Below are 18,159 nucleotides of genomic sequence, written 5' to 3' on the forward strand. Positions count from 1 at the left end.
ATATAAAGGAGGTGATAAACAGCAGTAACCCAGCATATACTGCAAGTGATCAATAAAGCTTCAACTAAAAGTCAGGTGAGTGTTCGTTCATCTTTATTTTCACAGAAGAAACATTCCACACTGACATGTAGAAAAAAAACAACCTTATTATATCAATGTGATGGGGAGGAGGGGGTGGGGTTATTTCAAGGCACTATTTATCATATGAACATAGAAAGAGGTGAGGGCAGGTGAACAGGGGAGGTCAGAGGTCATCAGAGGACAATTCGGTTTGACCTTCAGCTACAAAGATCAATACCATCATCAATAATACTGTGGTCAGTGTGGGCGGGGTGGGTGGGTGGGGGTCAACTGTTGTCGGGAAGCTACAGTGTGCTCATCTAAACAAAAGTCATCAGGGAGATTCACGAGTCCTAGAAGTCTCTGATCAGTAATCAATAATCATCATCTCACAGGTTCAGCAGGAAGTGACAAAGGGACAGTTAAATATGAACTCAGCAGAAATCAGAGAAATGCAGCCGAGTGACCGGGACAGAGACAAAGTGCAGGAAGGAAACTTAAAACTCGCTCATTCAACCGAGCCAAAGGTCAGCAGAGGTGAGAAGACTGAGGCTGAATCCAAATGTTTCCACCGTAAGGCTTCGTCAACACCGGCTAGGCTCATTGTAGCATTTCAGCATAGTTTTATATTTAATTTAAAATAAAAATAAAAAAGGCTGAAAGCAGTGGATTGCTTAGAAAACTGCGGGAGGAAGAACAGCAATGGCAAAAGGTTCAGGGCAGAGATATCCTTGCTTTACTGAAAGTGACAGACAAGGATGAAGCAGGTTAGGACGTGAGCCCAGCTTTAATTTTCCCGTCATTTTGTGACTAATAACAGATCCAAACTCTGGAGTAAAGTCGACACAAAGGTGCCAACGCAGCAAACACACAAAACAAAATCCTCTCGCTCATCAAACGCCCTCACACACTTCACTGGCATTCACTGGTGTCGTTCGCTTACAGTGAATGAAACGTAACTAATAAATATTAAAATTTACATTTTTTAAAAATTCTTAATATAAGGAACTTTGATGTGCTCTGATTCAGTTCTGCATTTCCTTCTGCCGCAAACCAACACACTAAACGTCATTTCCCATGCTTATTAACACTAAAACTATATTTAACGTCACAACACTACGCTAATATCCTCAAGCAAAGCCTGCAAAAATGCAGACTTTTGTGAGGTGTGCATAAAGAGATAAAAACGTCTGCGAGCGGCTGATAAAAGTTAGGAGCAGGACGGCCCTGATCGCTGACGTTTGACCTCGGGGAGGGCAAAAAACTCACCTCCGCACAGTCAAACTTAATCAACACAGGAAGATCAAAGGAGGAAGAGTACAGCTTATTTCGCTTCAGTGGACACATCAATAAAGACTGCATGTTGGTTAAACTGGTCTTTAGAAACAGGCTGTGTTTACTGCTGCATCACCTGTTCGGACTTAAGTCCACCTGACTCTTATTTAAGCACAGGAAGTCCCACAACAAGTCAGCAGGAGACGCAGGTTTAAGTTCGATGTAGAAAAAAAGAGAAACTTGGAAGAACTGGAGTTTTCTATCAGAAATTATACTGAACATATTAAAATACTCACATATGAGACGTGAGGACTCCGATTCAGTTTGGATCCAGCCTCAGCCAATCAATCATCCAGTTACTTCAGGAATCAGCGCAGACACATGATCAAGATAACAATTTCCCACATTATGTGAACTCAACAGACGCTTCCAACCCTCCCCGACCGCCGACTGTCTCTGCGTGCAGCCCCTGAGGCTGCGTGCGCATCTATGTCTGCAGCCACGGGTGCTGCAGGCACTCCGCCGCCGTCGCCCTACGCTCAGGCTGCAGCTCCAACATGGTCAGCAGGAAGTCACTGAACTGAGCCGCCTGGTCCAGTGGCCACTCGTACTTCTCCAGCAGAACCTCGAACAGACCCCACGGCTTCAGGTTGGAGATGTGACGCAGGTCACCTGAGACAGGAAGAGTGAGGCATCTGGTTTTAAAAACAACCAGGTTCACTGAATAAGGAGGACAGAAAAACTCCCAAGCTTTACCATCTGCAACAAGAGTTCCAACTTTCCCCTCCTTTCTCTACAGTTTAGGATCACTGAAGGTAAACTGTCTCACCTCTCCTGCTGAAGTACTCTCTGGAGTACCTGCCAGACAAAGCGAAGGGCAAAGGAATCGGCCCCAACAGCTCGATGATGTGAGCGATGTGATCTGAACACACAGTGAAAAGTCACACTGAGGTAGTGTAAACACAGTCAGTCTAACACTACAGTACTGTGTGTGTGTGTGTGTGGGTGGTACAGCTGAGTGTACTGCCAGCTGTGCAGTAGTACCTTCATCTCTGGTGTAGTCTTCTCCTGAATGGGGCTCGAACAGGTAATCTCCTGTTGCCAGCTCAAACGCCTGAAACACCAAAATCAATGTTTCATTTAGTCATGTGACCACTGACTGAATCACACATCAATAACTTGTCAGGGAAACACAGATGAAGGACACACGGGTGGCGGTGTGTACATTCTCTGCATAGATCAGTGCACGCAATCAGAAGGTCTGCTGCCTGCACCTATTAGAATACCAAGTGAATTTAAATTTGCCTAAAGCAAAACGTCTCAGGACCGAGCTCGCAGTACAGTTTACACAGTTTACTCTGCCTTACAGAAACCTGGTTGCAGCAGGATGATTATGTTAGTTTAAATGAATCAACACCCCCGAGTCATCCTAACTACCAGAAACCTCGAAGCACAGGCCGAGGGGGCGGCGTGGCAGCAATTTTTCACACCAGCCTGTTAATCAACCAAAGACCCAGACAGACTTTTAATTCACTTGAAAGCCTGATGCTTAGCCTCGTCCACCCCAGCTGTAAAACTCAGAAACCAGTCTTACTTGTTATCATCTATCGTCCACCTGGGCCTTACACAGAGTTTCTGTCTGATTTCTCAGACTTTTTATCTGATTTAGTGCTCAGCTCAGATAAAATAATTATTGTGGGTGATTTTAACATCCATGTAGATGCTAAAAATGACAGCCTCAACATGGCATTTAATCTGTTATTAGACTCAATTGGCTTCTCTCAAAATGTAAAAACCCTTTTATCACACTCTAGATCTTGTTTTAACATATGGCATAGAAACTGAACATTTAACAGTGTTTCCTGAAAACCCTCTCCTGTCTGATGATTTCCTGATAACATTTACAATAATTGATTACACAGCAGGAGAGTAGACTTTATCACAGTAGATGTCTTTCTGAAAAGAGAAAGGCTCTCCCTCCCATTTGTTCCTAGAGTATTTAAAAGTAGAATGGGAGGCAGAGCCTTCAGTTTTCAGGCCCCTCTTCTGTGGAACCAGCTTCCAGTTTGGATTCAGGAGACAGACACCATCTCTACTTTTAAGATTAGGCTTCAAACTTTCCTTTTTGTTAAAGCATATAGTTAGGGCTGGATCAGGTGACCCTGAATCCTCCCTTAGTTATGCTGCAATAGACGTAGGCTGCCGGGGATTCCCATGATGCATTGAGTTTTTCCTTTCCAGTCACCTTTCTCACTCACTATGTATTAACAGACCTCTCTGCATTGAATCATATCTGTTGTTAATCTCTGGCTCTCTTCCACAGCATGTCTTCATCCTGTCTTCCTTCTCTCACCCCAACTGGTCGCAGCAGATGGCCCCGCCCCTCCCTGACCCTGGTTCTGCTGGAGGTTTCTTCCTGTTAAAAGGGAGTTTTTCCTTCCCACTGTTGCCAAAGTGCTGCTCATAGGGGTTCATATGATTGTTGGGTTTTTCTCTGTATCTACTGTACAATATAAAGCGCCTTGAGGCGACTTTTGTTGTGATTTGGCGCTGTATAAATAAAATTGAACTGAATTGACACCACCACACCAAATCTGAGACTTGCAAAATCTCTTCTGAGCATCATTTTGTGCAGTGACAGCCAACACTCCCATTACTGTGTGACCCTCAAACCAGTCAGAATAACAGAAAAACACAGATCAGCAACTTTTATGTGTTGCCAGATGGGTAGAAACTGCATTTCATAAACAATCTGTCAGATCAACCTTGAAAAAAAAACAATCTTCATCAAATTATCCAGATCAGATGACTTGGAAATGGGATCGTGCAGGGACCGTGTATAAAACGCAGAGTTTAGGCAGAGTTGTTTCACACACACCACTGCTCTCATCTCGTTTATTTTAGGGAATTGCTTTCGAAATAAAAGGCCTATTTATTTATACACAGGGACAATATTTAATGGCTACATACAACAATGGTCTGATGAATATGCTGTAACAGTCAGACTGGGGAAAATCCCGCATGTAAAGCATGTCTATGTATTTTGCACCAGTGAGTACGTGTACCATGCAGGCAGTGCTCCAGATGTCAGCCGGGGGTCCGTACTCTGCTCCAATCAGAACCTCCAGAGCTCTGTACTGTCTGGTCTGAATGTCCTCTGTGAAGTGTTTGTGCTGGAAAAGAGACATAAGACGGGAAAAGAGAGAGGAGCCGTCTGATTGGTCTGACGGGAAAATAAACGAGAGGAAGAGATGACCGTGAAAAAGGATTCTCACCACCCAGCATGCATTTCCCAGATCAGCGATCTTCACTCTGATCTTGTCTGCGTTCTGGGAATCCAGAGGACTCAGGACAAAGTCGGAGGCGCTGAATGCTGAAATTTAAAAAAAGGAAAATCAGTTAAACCTGATTGGTTTAACTGCTGTTTGTGTTAATGCAGGATTTAGAAGGATTTGGCTAATTTGCAGACACTGAGTGAGGTGCTGGAAGAACTTCTGCTGGGTGGCTTCAGTGGTCACGTGGACAAACCTGGTGGTCCGGGGTGGTGGTGCTCTATTATTGGATTAGTTTGCCCATAACACCATGTTTGAGCATTAGCATGTTCATCATGAGTCCAGTTAGCAACAGGACATCCTAGGCTGCCACTCAATTCTAGATTTTCTGACTGCATCATCGGACCTGTGGCTGTAACTCTTTCAGCTGTTTGGATGAAGACGAGTCAAACTGTCAAAAGATCACCACTCGGCGGCGAGTAGGATCATGAGGTGGGGGAGCATGTCTGGCATACTAAAGCATATAGCGAGGGTGGAGTGGGAGTGTTTGGCAGAGGTCCCAGTCCAGGAGATTTAAACTTTCATTTGGCAGAGATTACAGGACTCAGAGTACAAATGGGCCACGTTCCACCTCCAGTTCAGAGTTCCCTAACCAACCATTGAGCTGAAGAAGTCCCTTCAAGTGTGGTTAGCTTATGCTGTGTACAGAACATTTTTGGATAGAATTTTGGGGACAGTGGGCTGTCTGAATTGTCGAGTCTGAGGATCCCTTTGATACAAGGAGCACAAATCAGCTTCCTCTGAAAGATCTGTGGGAGGAGCTAAGAGTAGAACAACTCCTTTGCTTCATCATCATATCATTGTAGGGGATGCCTCCCTGGGCTGGTCCTCAGTCCCCTGATCAGAACCTGCTCTTTATCCTAAAATCTGTAGAATAACTTAGAGCAGTGTGAGAAAGATAGTAGTGAAATATAAAACTGGAAGTCTTTCTAGGGAGAATGGGCCAAAAATCTCTCAGTTGCTACAAAAACAGACTACAAACGATAAAGGCGAAGTATTAAATTGAAACGTGTGAGCGTGTCCAACCTTCTCGTCCACTCGAGTATCCGGACTGAGTAGAAAGTGCAGATTCAGACGTTGCTGACATCACTGAGCTGGAGAACCCTGATAGGCCAGAAGCGGGACTTGAGAACCGTCCGGGGGCGTGGCCGTTACACCCATCCTCAAACCAAGAGCAGTTGGACTCTGGGCTGGTTTTGCTATTGGCTATAGAGCAGGACGTGTTGCCATTGACAACCAGAGAGCCTAAGAACAAAGAAACACCGTATTTATACTGTGTTAGACAACAAATTCTACTTCGGCCTTTACTAACGGTCACACTCACCGATACTGTCTGCATCCTCAGCCTGCAGCACACCATCGTCTTCCTCCATCCTCTGAACACACAAACAGAAGAGTTAACCCTGCAGTACTGCTGGAGGACTGGTGCAGCATGTTTCACAGTACTATTACTGCAGTGCTACTGTACCTGTATATCAAACAGTCTCTCCTCTAACAACTTCTGCTGTCGCTTTGCTTTTCTTTTCAACTTCTTCTTCTTGTTTTTAGACAGTTTTCCGATCTGCGCGCACACAGGGCGAGACAGGCAGCAGGACAGTGAGGCTTCAACAACAACAGTAACAATTTTATGTTTCTGTAATCAAGACGCTCAAACACACGCCTGTTGTTACTGACAACACACACCCATGCACACAGTTCCTTTTCTTGACCTTCGGCCAATCAGCTTGCAGTAGTTTACTACAGCTATAACGTATCTGATACCTGCACTACAAGGCAGGATCTGAGGCTGAGTGAGGTAACTTCAGGTTTGAACTCATCTTTTCAGTGTCACAAACGCAGTTCTTATGGGAGAACAGCAGCAGGATAACTTATCCTGTTTGAGATACCTTAGAGCAGGAGTGGGAGAACTCCAGGCCTCGAAGGCCGCTGTCCTGCAGGGTTTAGATATATCCCTGATCCAACACAGCTGATTCAAATGGCTAAATTACCTCCTCAACATGTCTGGTAATGAACTAATCATTTGATTCAGGTGTGTTGACCCAGGGTGAGATCTAAAACCTGCAGGACACCGGCCCTCGAGGCTGGAGTTCCCCACCCCTTCTTTGCAGGTATGCAGCACATATAATGCTCGCAGAAGGAGTTTCTCCAGTTTTTTGAGACCCAAATAATTTTTCATTCCTGATTAGCTTCAGTGAGAGATACAGTACTCAGCAGAAGTGAAAACATAATTCCTGCCTAAATTTCTGTCCCACTAGCAGCAAGTAATCTTAGAGCCATTTTGCTCCATATAAAAACAGCAAACCCTTTTAGTTGCACACCAGCGTATTACCAGGTTGATTGTGAACTTTTTACCTACTTGTGGCTCCATAGTGTAACATGCAAAAGGTCCCTGGTGTGAAGCTACCTGCTGTGGCGACCTCATGAATAAGGGAGCTTCTACATTTATTACTTTTGTATATGCCTGCTCTCCCCTGCTCTCACATTTCAACACGAGCTGAAGAATAATTATTTTAAAAATGATCTTGCTGTGCCTCAGTGTTGGAACGGTGATACCGATCAGTCTAATAATTCACACAGTCTGATTTTCTTTCTGGTTTTAACAGGACTGGTTCCAGGGCTTTCCAGTTTTACTGGCCACTCACACTGTTTTACACTCACACATCAATACAGTGCTTTTTTACACTATACCTGCATATAAAAATATGCTAGTAGACCTTTCCATGTTTTCAGTCGACTACATACTGCCAAACAATTGCCACTGGAGTTTGTGGTGATTCTAACTAAAGGTATCAAGCCGATAATCTCCACATGACTGCTTAGCCTGATTGATGATTTTAGGGTATTTGAAGCCAGATAAAGGAAAGATATCCTAGGTCAGGGGTGGCCAACTCCAGGCCTTGAGAGCCGGTGTCCTGCAGGCTTTAGATAACACCCTGGGTCAACACACCTGAATCAAATGATTAATTCATTACCAGGCCTCTGGAGAACTTCAAGAAATGTTGAGGAGGTAATTTAGCCATTTGAATCAGCTGTGTTGGATCCAGGACACATCTAAAACCTGCAGGACACCGGCTCTGGAGGCCTGGAGTTGGCCACCCCTGACCTAGGTGTTTAGAGGTTGCACTTGAATACAGTAGGCATCACATCTGGACACTTACCTCTAGATCCCTGGGAGCCGTGCTAACTAGAGAGAGAGACACACAGGGACAGACAAACAGGGAGGAAACGGCAGAAACAGGAAGAAGAAAAGGAGGAAAACAGAGAGACAGGAGAAACAGTGCAGTTAGAGCTGTGTAAGAAAGGAGAAGGAGACAGCTCAGAAAGCAGACAGACAGGCAGGTAGATGTCTCTCTGGATGGAGTGGAAACCACAGCTCCCAGTAACTGTATGTAACACGTCTTAGCATTAAACATTTCTGTTTGTCACTGATCACTGAGCTCACTGATCGATTTCTCACTTTGATTGGAAAACACTTGACAAAAGCTTCATTAGCAGGTTCCTGACACTTAAAAAGAGACACTAACGCTTCCTAGTTCCGACCAATCACATAGCAGCTGATCACCTGATGATCCAGAAGGGGGTGGGGCTCCAGCTCTCTGCCAGATAGTAGCTTCAGCTGCCAATCTCCTGACGTAAACCTCATCAACCTCCAGCAGGATGTTCTCTGGTTTGATGTCAGTGTGGATGATCTTACACTTGGTGTGGAGGTAATCCAGACCCTGCAGCACCTGCAAGCGCACAGCCGAGTCCATGCGGGTCAGCAAGTCCAAGTCACTGTATATATACTGTATAGATCTGTGTTTGCATGCGCTACCTGTCTGATGATGGCCTTGACACAGGCCAGAGGAAGTCCCATGTAGTTTGACTTGATGATCCACTTTAAGAGCTGGTGGCCCAAAACTTCCAGAACCATACAGACATCTGAGAACGGCTGAGGAAACTAACAGCCCACTCTTTCTAAAATTAATTATTAAACAGTACCACACAAGTACCAAGTCTACTTGGTAAAAACGAATGGAAAAACATAATCAGCTTCCTCTCCAGCAAGTCTCCTTCACGGATGGATCTGTCCTGCTCTGCAGCCTCGCTGAGCTTCGTATAGCGGCTCGCTAACCGGTTCTTCGTGTGCTGGTGAATCTCCAGAACAGAACCAGCAGATTTGCTTTGATATGATGTCGTCAGCCCGCGTAGATTTACACAACACCACCTTAAAATACCTCAACCAATATAAAAATTCTTAATTGATAATAATCAGGAAAGTACAGCAAAGAGTTTAATTCATTCTCAGCTTCTTCTTCTTCTTCTTCTCGATGTCTTTAATCTGCCGACCTTAAGGGCGAAGAGGAAGGATTCCTGTTCACAACTGTGCAACGAAAGACCTGTGACTTTTCACATTTGCAGTAACAGGGCTCAGGATTGTGTCGATCCGAAACACTGTGGTGTATATCCACAGACAATGAAAGGATAACACAGGTCTTCATGTCTGTCCCACTGCAGGGCCAGACTGTGGCACAGCCGCTGAATGATTCAATGAATCACAACAACAGCGACTGGTCAGCTTTCCAGTATGAAAAAGCTACATGGGAAATGCTGGAGCTAGCTCCACAGCAGTGACTGAACTTTCAAATTACAAACAAGGGGGTCATTTTTTATATTGATCACTAATTAGCGTGTAGCGTCATTCTGAAAGATGGAAAAATAAATCTTTTAAAAAAGAAATTAGAAAACTTGGTTAAAGGATACGCACTCCATTGACTCCAGAGATCTTGAAGTCATCAATGAGCTGGACGATGGTTTCTCTGTAGGGGTCAGAGGGGTCGCTGTCTCTCACCTGGAGGGACCGACAGACACTCTGGTTACCTGAGCCACAGCCCACGTTGTTGCCGTTGTTTAGAGAAAGCATAAGAGAGCAAACACTCACGCATCGCAGCAGTTTGATCTCGTCCAGAGCCGTCTCAGTGTAATGAGGAGCGCTCTTCACCACTTTCAGCGCCACAAAACGCTTCTTCCTGAATCAGACACAGATTCAGATCATGTGACAACAGAAACCATGCAAAAAGCCAACGAACTGTCTTCAAAACATCATGTGTGCCGTACTGCAGATCCCAGCAGAGCCAGACGGTGGAAAAGTGTCCCCAGCCTAGTTTCCTGACCACGTGGTACCTCCCGTTAAACAGATCGCCAATATCCACAGGGTAGTATCCACCTGGAGCGCACAGAAAGAGAAGAAACCAGAGCTTTTATTTGATTTTAAACCCACGACAGATCTTTACTCTTGCAGGTTTCTCTGATAAATTCTCACCTTTACAGTAATCAGACGGGTCCTCCTGCTCCTCATCATCAGAGCCCAGCAGCTGGGCTGGGGGTGGGGTTAACTCTGGAGGGGGCGGGGTCATAGCTGGAGGAGGTGAGGTCAGTTGATGGGTTGCCGTTGGCATCATGGGAGGAAGGCTAATGGGAGGTCCCAGAGAGTCGAGAGAGCGCATGAAAGAGGGGGAGGAGGAGCAGAGGGGGGAGTACAGGTGGGAGGAGACACTGGACGTAAAGGTCACTGAGGTAAGCAGGTAAGGATCGGGTTGGGAGGGGCTTAATGGAGGAGTGGGAGGAGCTTTGGCAGGATGCGTAGCAGACACCGACGGGGACTTAGAGGCATTGTGGGTAACCGTGTGCGGTGAGGTAGGAGGCGATTTGTAGAGCTCTGTTTGACCGTCTGCTGTGACGGACTGAAGAGTTCTGTGAGGCGATCTGGAGGAATCCTGGGTATTATTACTCTGAGTAACAGTTGGCAGTGGTTGGCTGGGACTGTGAGGAGAATGTGGAGAAGCTGCAGGAGGTGACCGGTTGCAAAACTTATAGCTGCTGAGGGCAGTTTGAGGAGGTACCAGGGGTTCCTCGGGGGAAATTATTGTGCCTAGAAATGGTGATGAGATCTGGAGGGGAGGTGGTGACGGCGTACGGGGAGCATTCAGCGCTGTGATTTCAGTGGTTAACGGGGGTGTTCGTATGGGCTCCTGTGGAGGTTCTTGGTGGGGTGCCGTGGTAGTTTCATAGGGATCTTCTGAGCATGCTGAGGTGTTTTCATGTGGCGTGGTTACTTCTGGAGTGCTTCTAGGATCATCTGGAGATGTTGACATGTTTTCGTGTAGTGTGGTTGTGTCTGAAGCGCTTCTGGGATATTCTGGAGATTTTGATGCGCTTTTGTGCAGTATGGTTACTTCTGGAGTGCTTCTGGGATCTTCTGGAGATACTGACATGTTTTCGTGTAGTGTTGTGTCTGGAGTGCTTCTGGGATCTTCTGGACATGCTAACGCGTTTCCATGCGGCGTGGTTGTGTCTGGAGTGCTTTCATGGGGTGGCAGAGCAGTCTGTGGGAGTGCTGTGGGTACCCTGCTGTCAGCATCCAGAGTCTGAAGGTTACAGAGGTCATCAGACCTGATGGTAAAAGAAAGTAGAGTATATTGAGTGGATTGAGAATACAGGGCAGAAAACTCCCAGTAAAAAAAAATAAATAAATAAAAAATAGAAAATTCATAATCGGCAAGAATTATGGGGACATTTTTTAGACATTTAGTTTGCTGACAAAAGTATTAAAGATAATTCAGCTGTGAATCTTAGACATGGGTTGCAGGGGAAAGCTATAAACTCACACAAGTGGCAGCTACGTGAGCCCGATCAGGATTTCTCTTATTTATAAAATGTTTCATCCACCAAAAGTCAAAAATGGACAGTGACAAAAAAAAACTACTTTTTTAATTAAATTTTAAATTAAATGCCTTTGTGTCTCTCAAAGGGCTAAAAATACCAATAAATGCAGAGATTTCAGTCGAATAAAGTAACAAAGACTCTGTGTTCATCATTATGCAGCTTTTATGTACGACCAGGGGGCCAGTCGTGCTTAAGTGCAATCAAAAGGCACATTTTTAGCCAGGAAGAACCCCAGTTGATACAATAATAACAAAAATAATAATGATAATTTCACAGTGTTCAACCATGTGGAAAGATTAAAAGACTTCGAGAAGGGAGTAACTCATGTGTAAGAAGACTACTTCAAAGAAATTTGAAAAGCTCCTTTAAATCTGGGAGAAAATAAACCAACGAGGATGAACCTCAGTCGCTGAAATGTCAAAAAGTTACTGGAAACGTTTCAGGAATATGAACTCTCAGACCACACGACAAATCAGGTGAAACCTCGTACACACAACAAAGATGCGGACAGTAAAATATGAAGGTCGAAGGACTCTTTTTGACATTCGGATGAAGATTTGGAGAAGTTTATTTTGTGCTTTTTGAAATGAAGCAGGTGTGTGTGTGTGTGTGTGTGTGTGTGTGTGTGTGTGTGTGTGTGTGTGTGTGTGTGTGTGTGTGTGTGTGTTTGCTGGTGTACAAACTGCCGTGGGTGGAATCAGACAAGCAGTTTGTTTTGTTTGTTTCTGTAAAAATAATTTTAAAAACTTTTGAAAACAAAAACAAACAAACAAAAAGACTAAACCCTTAGCTCTGTGGACTGTTACAAGCTCAGTAATTATCTCATTCTGGACACAGACAACCTGCAGAGATCAAATAACACACACACACAAACAGAGAGCTGCTTTCCATCATATCTGAGTCATGGACATTGTTGAAGTTTGCCTGAGCTGTACTGAAATAGACTGAAGTGCGCACGTGTGTGTGTGTGTGTGTGTGTGTGTGTGTGTGTGTGTGTGTGTGTGTGTGTGTGTTGTGGGATCATAATTCAGTCTCCGGTTCTATTATTGGATCTGAGTGTCTTCAGGCTGAGACCAAAACTGTTTCTGTCAGCGGGACAGCAGCTAGCTTAGCAGGAAGCCTGCAGCAGGCTAGCTGTTTCGCTGACATTTTGTGTGTCGTTATGTGACGAGCTGTTTATCGACAAGACTCACAGCTCAAAACTTTCACTGGAAATCTGTCAGTCCTCATTCGTGGGCAGTTAAACTCAGTAAATACCCAGTCTGATTGAGTTAACTGTCACATGTGTTGATGCCCTCACTTCGGTCTGGCAGGCAGCTCTTTAGTCATGGAAAATTAAAGGTCATTACTCAGCCAGTGCAATGCCAACCATGAACCATGAAAGGAGACATCTGCTTCGTCTTAACGTCTGTATTACTGTTTCTTCAGTTACCTGAAAAACCAAAGCTACCAGCAAACTTTGAAAAACTTGAGCTTGTTCTCCATCACTCCAAATACTTCGCATGGAAATCAGCACCTACTAATCAACTCATTTTCAATCAGACCCAGGTAGCAGATAGCAGACAGCAGGCTGGATGGCTCCACAGAGACTTTCCCCTTCTGTGCACAAGTAAAAACTTTGATTGTCCCTGTCAAATATTTAAACTACTGCCAACCGCCAGTGCTACCGCTCAGCCTCTGTGTAGACACACCTATGGTATCGATTTCTAAATGATACATCACCTTGTTATAGAGTTATTACATTCACAAGATATTCAGAAAACTTGACCTCGAGTTCAAGATCACTGAGATTTGAACTCGATACACCTAAGGTGCTACTACGTCACCTCATTTTTTAGTTATCACATTCACAAACTTGGGTATCAACACCGGCTGCCTGCCCCGGACGGTGACAACAACACCTCGTCAGCATTTTACAGCTCAGGAGTAAAAATACTAAACATTTGACGTGGTAGCTGTTCTTCAGTTTAAACCTGCAGAGGCATAAAGTCAAAGGTAAATGGTTGGGAGGCCATGTGAACGAGGCTCTGTGTAGTCTCCAAAACAGCCAGTGACTCGATAGCCTCAGTGTGAAAAGGTAAAGTACTTTCACCTGCATTCTTTCTAATGACCAGCAGGGGTCGACTCAACAGAAGTCTCACTAAACACAACCTGATGCCCAGTTTGTAACGTATGGTTCCATGATCAATGACAATGACTATCATACACTGTGAGATATCAGTGAGTACCCCTGATAACTACGAGTACTGCCTCTCAGCAGGCTTCCTGGAGTTGGCCAATCAGAAGAAAATGGGCTTTTGGGCAAGGTGGTCTTAAAGAGACAGGAGCTAAAAGACCACATTTAGACATGTGGACTGAGGGGGCTTCTTAAACTGCATAAACATAAACAGCTGGATATTAGCAGAACAGAAACACTCAGGTGCAGATGTTGCACTCATTTTGTTAGGGTCTGTGTCCACAGCGAGAGAGATTGTTGTTGCTAGGTTACAAAAACCATCTTCTTTAAATTTTTCTTCTCTATCCTTAACTACAGTGTTGATACTGTAAGTCACGACCTTTCTTGAATTTAAGTGGTCGTGAGAGAGAGGTGCCAGTGAAGAGCACAGAAGTGTTCCCAGAGATGGTCTAAGAGCACCGCGAGAGCAGAGCAGAGGGGAAAAAAGAAAAAGAGTGTGCTGAGGCTGTTTTTGTGATGGATTTCAAACACCATCAACGCAGAGATTCAAAAGATTTATTTTCTGTAAAAAAAAAAAAAACAAAACAAAACAAGAAAGAACAGATGACAAAAGTGCAAAAAAAAAAAAAAAAAAAAAAAAGGCTGTCTGTACACTCAGAGCTTTACTCTGGTACAGCTGATCTGCAGTTTTCTATATTTCTGCACAAACATGTCATAGAGGTAGAAATAAGAACCATATTAACCAAATTCAACATAAATATTGGTCTTAGCTGTTGATTTATTTACATAAAAATAAAAGGGAGACAATATTAACCTGTGCTTCAATAACTGGTGCAAACCCATCGATGCTGCGATAACTACAACTAAACATAACTCTTGATTAGTCCTGCACACCGGCTTGCAGGAGTTTTTAGTCCAAACTTCAGCTCATGTAACTGACGTGAACGCCTCACTTCAGACTATTTCACGGCCATCTCCATTATTCTCTGATCATTCTTTGCACTAACAGTGTGTATGCTGATGCTTATTTTCTTGGTGCATGATCGACTTTCTCCTATTTCAGGTTTCCTGAAATTATCCTTCAAAGTTTGCTGACATGATTGAGAAAACAAGCCCAAACCATGTACTACTGCCACCATGTTTCACAGATGGGATTAGGTTCGTATGCTGAAATGCAGTGTTTTCCTTTTTCTACAGATGATGCTTCAAAGTTAAACCTAAAAAGTTCTGTAACAGGCTCATCCACTTACAAAGCACTGCTCAAACAGCCTTCTGTTTCCTCCACATAATGTGTGGAGAATGTGCACCGACGTTGCACAGTGATGACACGCTTATGAACATTAACATTAACATGGGTTATGATAACCACACTTTGATAGATCTATGACCTGCAAGGGAAAAAGCGGGGCTTACTCACACCTGATTGCAATCCCACTGAATAAAAAACATCTGATAACAAGTTCATCTTCAAATCTACGGCTAATCCCTCACACACTTTCACCTTCCCCCTCACAGATAAATAATACTGAGTCATTTTCTGAAAATAAATCAACAACAAATGACAATATTTGCATTTTATCCATTTAGTTAGGTTATTTTTGTCTAGTTTTAGAACTTGTATAACGTCACTTTCATGCAGAAATAAAGAAAATCTAAAAATGTTTCCCCACAGCTGAAGATGCTGGTTAAGTTCTGACAAGGGGAAAAATGAACAGGTTGGTTCTAATGTGTTTCTGTGATATTAAAGCATAATAGCAATCTTATCTTATGAAGCAATCTTGAACTTTAAAGTTACACAAATTAGAAAAAGTGAAAGCTCATTAAGACACCAGAGATAATTCTTTGATAAGATAAATGAGCTCAAACTTTTCAGAACTTGTTAATATGACGCGATCAGGAAATCAGATTAAGGAGTAAAAATCAATGCTCTAAATGAATGGAGGTGACACACAGGAAGTTAAAACCAATTTTCTTGGAGTGCACCCACATGCATTCACATTAAGACACGCCTCTAAATTTAGCCTGTGAGTTTGTGTATGGGGTAAGCAGCTGATCCAGTCTACAGTCTCTGCTGGTTTCTTACCGGTTCTCTTCGGCTCGAATTCTCCGGTGTTTTTTGCCTCTGCGGCGGTGTTTCTTGCCCGTGCCGGCAGGGTTTCCGGATCCGGCACCGACTGCTGCTGAGAGGAGGAACAACGTCTTTAAAATACATCATTAACACAAGGTTCAATCACATAACAAACACCATTAATAATGTGAAAATCCAATGATGTGAGCCTTCCTGTTAAAAATATCATCATAAATAAATAATCAAAATACTTTAAAATAACACTATCATAACTCTGACAAGTCTGTTCCATAAATATTAGATAATTTAGATTAGCATTATGTTACCAGCATTTTACAAAAAGTAATCTTTTGTATGTTGTATAGTTTAATTTGCATAAAGATGTAAAACTGCCAGATTACATGTTACTGTTTATTCTGATGTTTGATACTAATTAATAAAATACAAGAAAACAGTACATAGTACACACACATCACTGCTACAAATATCCAACACATTGTAACCAGCTGTCATGCATATATTCCCTAGATTCACGACAAAACAGTAGAACACGAACCAAACACGATTCATAAAATTCTTAAATTTGGGATCTTTAATAGTTGTGTAGCACCTACACAACTATTAAAACAGAAAACAGCACCGGATGATGGTAACCTGACACAACCCTACAGTACGGCCTGAAAACATATAACACAAGACTGCACGTTTATGACCGAAAACAATAACTCCAAAGATCCTGTTCTCCATAACCCTGAACCCGGGATGGGGTGGTGTAGAGGCGACAATCATGGAATACATTAGAGATTTGAGTTAATGAAGTGTCACCTGGAGGCTCAATCGTGTGCCGAATTTATCAGCAGACGTTTTTATTTAATTTGACACGTAAGTCAGGTCGGTGAATTCGACAGTTATCTGATAAAGAGGCAAAACCCTTAAATACAACATTTTTCGAATGGAGTCTGGCATTGAAGTTGGCGGAACCCGAAACCCCAGTCCGTGTGTGTCACAGCCTGGTACCTCAAGCTGATGCGAGCTAGCTTAGCATGTTAGCGTTGACTCCAACTGTATCGAGCTGTAACACCGAACTAATTCCAGTCTACTTTACCTATCAGCATCTCGGCTCCCGGTCCCCAGTCCGAACCGGTCAGAGAGCGTCTATCTCGTCCGGGCTGACGTGCTCTGACGGCTCTCGAGCGTCCTCGACCCGGTCGAGCTTCACAAAAAAACAGCCGCTGGACTCCGTAAACAATGCGGCTGCAGGAGGTTCCGAAAGTCCAAAAATTAGATCGGGTCGAGGCGGATCCGCACGGTGCAGCGTGGTTACCACGAGCCGCTGGCCTGTCCGTTAGCCCGTTAGATAAGAGCTGTCGGTCCGCTGTCAGTTAGCCTGTTAGCTCCGTTAGCTCCAGCTGCAGATCACCAGCTGGTCCTGCTGAATCCGCCCCGACCTGTTCGTCTCTGAGCCGGTCCAGAACCTGGTCCGCACGCTTTATTTGGGTGTGTTTAATTCGCTGTCTCGGTCTTGCCGTTCATGGACTCAACAGCTGCTGACAGCCTGACACCGGACACCGGGCTTTACGCATGCGCAGTGACCGGCCACGAGCTAAACTGGGAGCAGTGGCGCATCTAGAAGGTAATTTAGGGTGTCTGTGATAACAAAACAGCAACAACCCAGTGCCCATTCTTATTGTTCATGTGCAAAAATGACGTCAGAGAAGTCAGAGGAAGTAAGCTGAATCTGCTGCTGATGCTGATGTTGGGTAATACCTGGGAGACCAGGATAGGATACATGTGTACATAGTTACTATTTCTATTTATTTATTAGTGTCCTTGAGCACGATGCTGCTTTCTCATGGCATTCCTGTCAATGGGTGAATGCGAGACACATTGTTAAGCACTTTGCAGGACTGCTGAGATTAAACGGTGGAATATATGCATTAAACCGTTTAGGTTTAAGCCACAAAACTCCTTGGCTGTGGTTTCTGTTAAAATAGACCATGTTAGGCAAGCTTAGAAAGAATATCTGTCAGAAAGCTTTTCTTCTTCTTCTTGCTGTCATAAAGTGCTGAAGGCAAACTTCTCCTATGTGTGATGGGATGTGGTTAATTCACTATCTGTAATCACAGCAGGATGGCAGGCTTCATTTTCCTCCAGCATATGCTGCAGCAGAGCTGATGCTGAGGCAGATTCCAGATGCATTCAGCTCAAGAACTTGTATATTGTGGGTTTTGTGCACACAAAATGCTTACATTCATCAAAGGGCTTTCGTCATTTCTCACATTTTTTGTCTCATCGACGGGAAATTGATCTCTGTGAGCCATGCTCAAGTTGATGATGCACATATAAGAGCCAACACACACACACAGCTGGAATATTAGCACAAGTATTTTTCTCTAGAAGTAGTTTCAAATATTTTTGAGAATGATGACACATTCTTACTGCCCTTTGTTTAACTGAAAGGTATGCTATCTTGTCACGTTGCCTTATTATGAATTTAAATAAAGGTTCAATATGAAATATTGTAATATATGTTACCATAATCT

General features: G+C 43.8%; 1 protein-coding gene across 2 annotated transcripts; it reads right to left on the reverse strand.

Moving 5' to 3' along the window:
* Positions 1–11: 11 nt before the first annotated feature.
* srpk3 (SRSF protein kinase 3) lies at positions 12–17,166 on the reverse strand. Of its 2 annotated transcripts, none has more exons than XM_085343893.1 (17): positions 16,722–17,166; positions 15,632–15,725; positions 9,970–11,099; positions 9,765–9,873; positions 9,589–9,676; positions 9,411–9,498; positions 8,482–8,588; positions 8,230–8,395; positions 7,826–7,851; positions 6,136–6,228; positions 5,992–6,043; positions 5,694–5,912; positions 4,611–4,708; positions 4,401–4,508; positions 2,380–2,449; positions 2,165–2,257; positions 12–2,007 (listed from the first exon to the last, which is right to left on the reverse strand). In XM_085343893.1, the coding sequence occupies exons 1-17, from the start codon at positions 16,729–16,731 to the stop codon at positions 1,823–1,825; spliced, it is 2,736 nt and encodes a 911-aa protein (XP_085200019.1). In that variant the 5' UTR covers positions 16,732–17,166; the 3' UTR covers positions 12–1,822. The 2 variants fall into 2 exon arrangements, with proteins under 2 accessions (XP_085200019.1, XP_085200018.1); XM_085343892.1 differs by having other exon boundaries at positions 15,632–15,728.
* Between the last annotated feature and the right edge of the window lie 993 nt (positions 17,167–18,159).

This window comes from Diplotaxodon limnothrissa, linkage group LG20 (genome assembly GCF_057381915.1).
Source record: "Diplotaxodon limnothrissa isolate DT_005_m linkage group LG20, D_limnothrissa_male_GT1.1, whole genome shotgun sequence".
Taxonomy (NCBI): Eukaryota; Metazoa; Chordata; class Actinopteri; order Cichliformes; family Cichlidae; genus Diplotaxodon; species Diplotaxodon limnothrissa.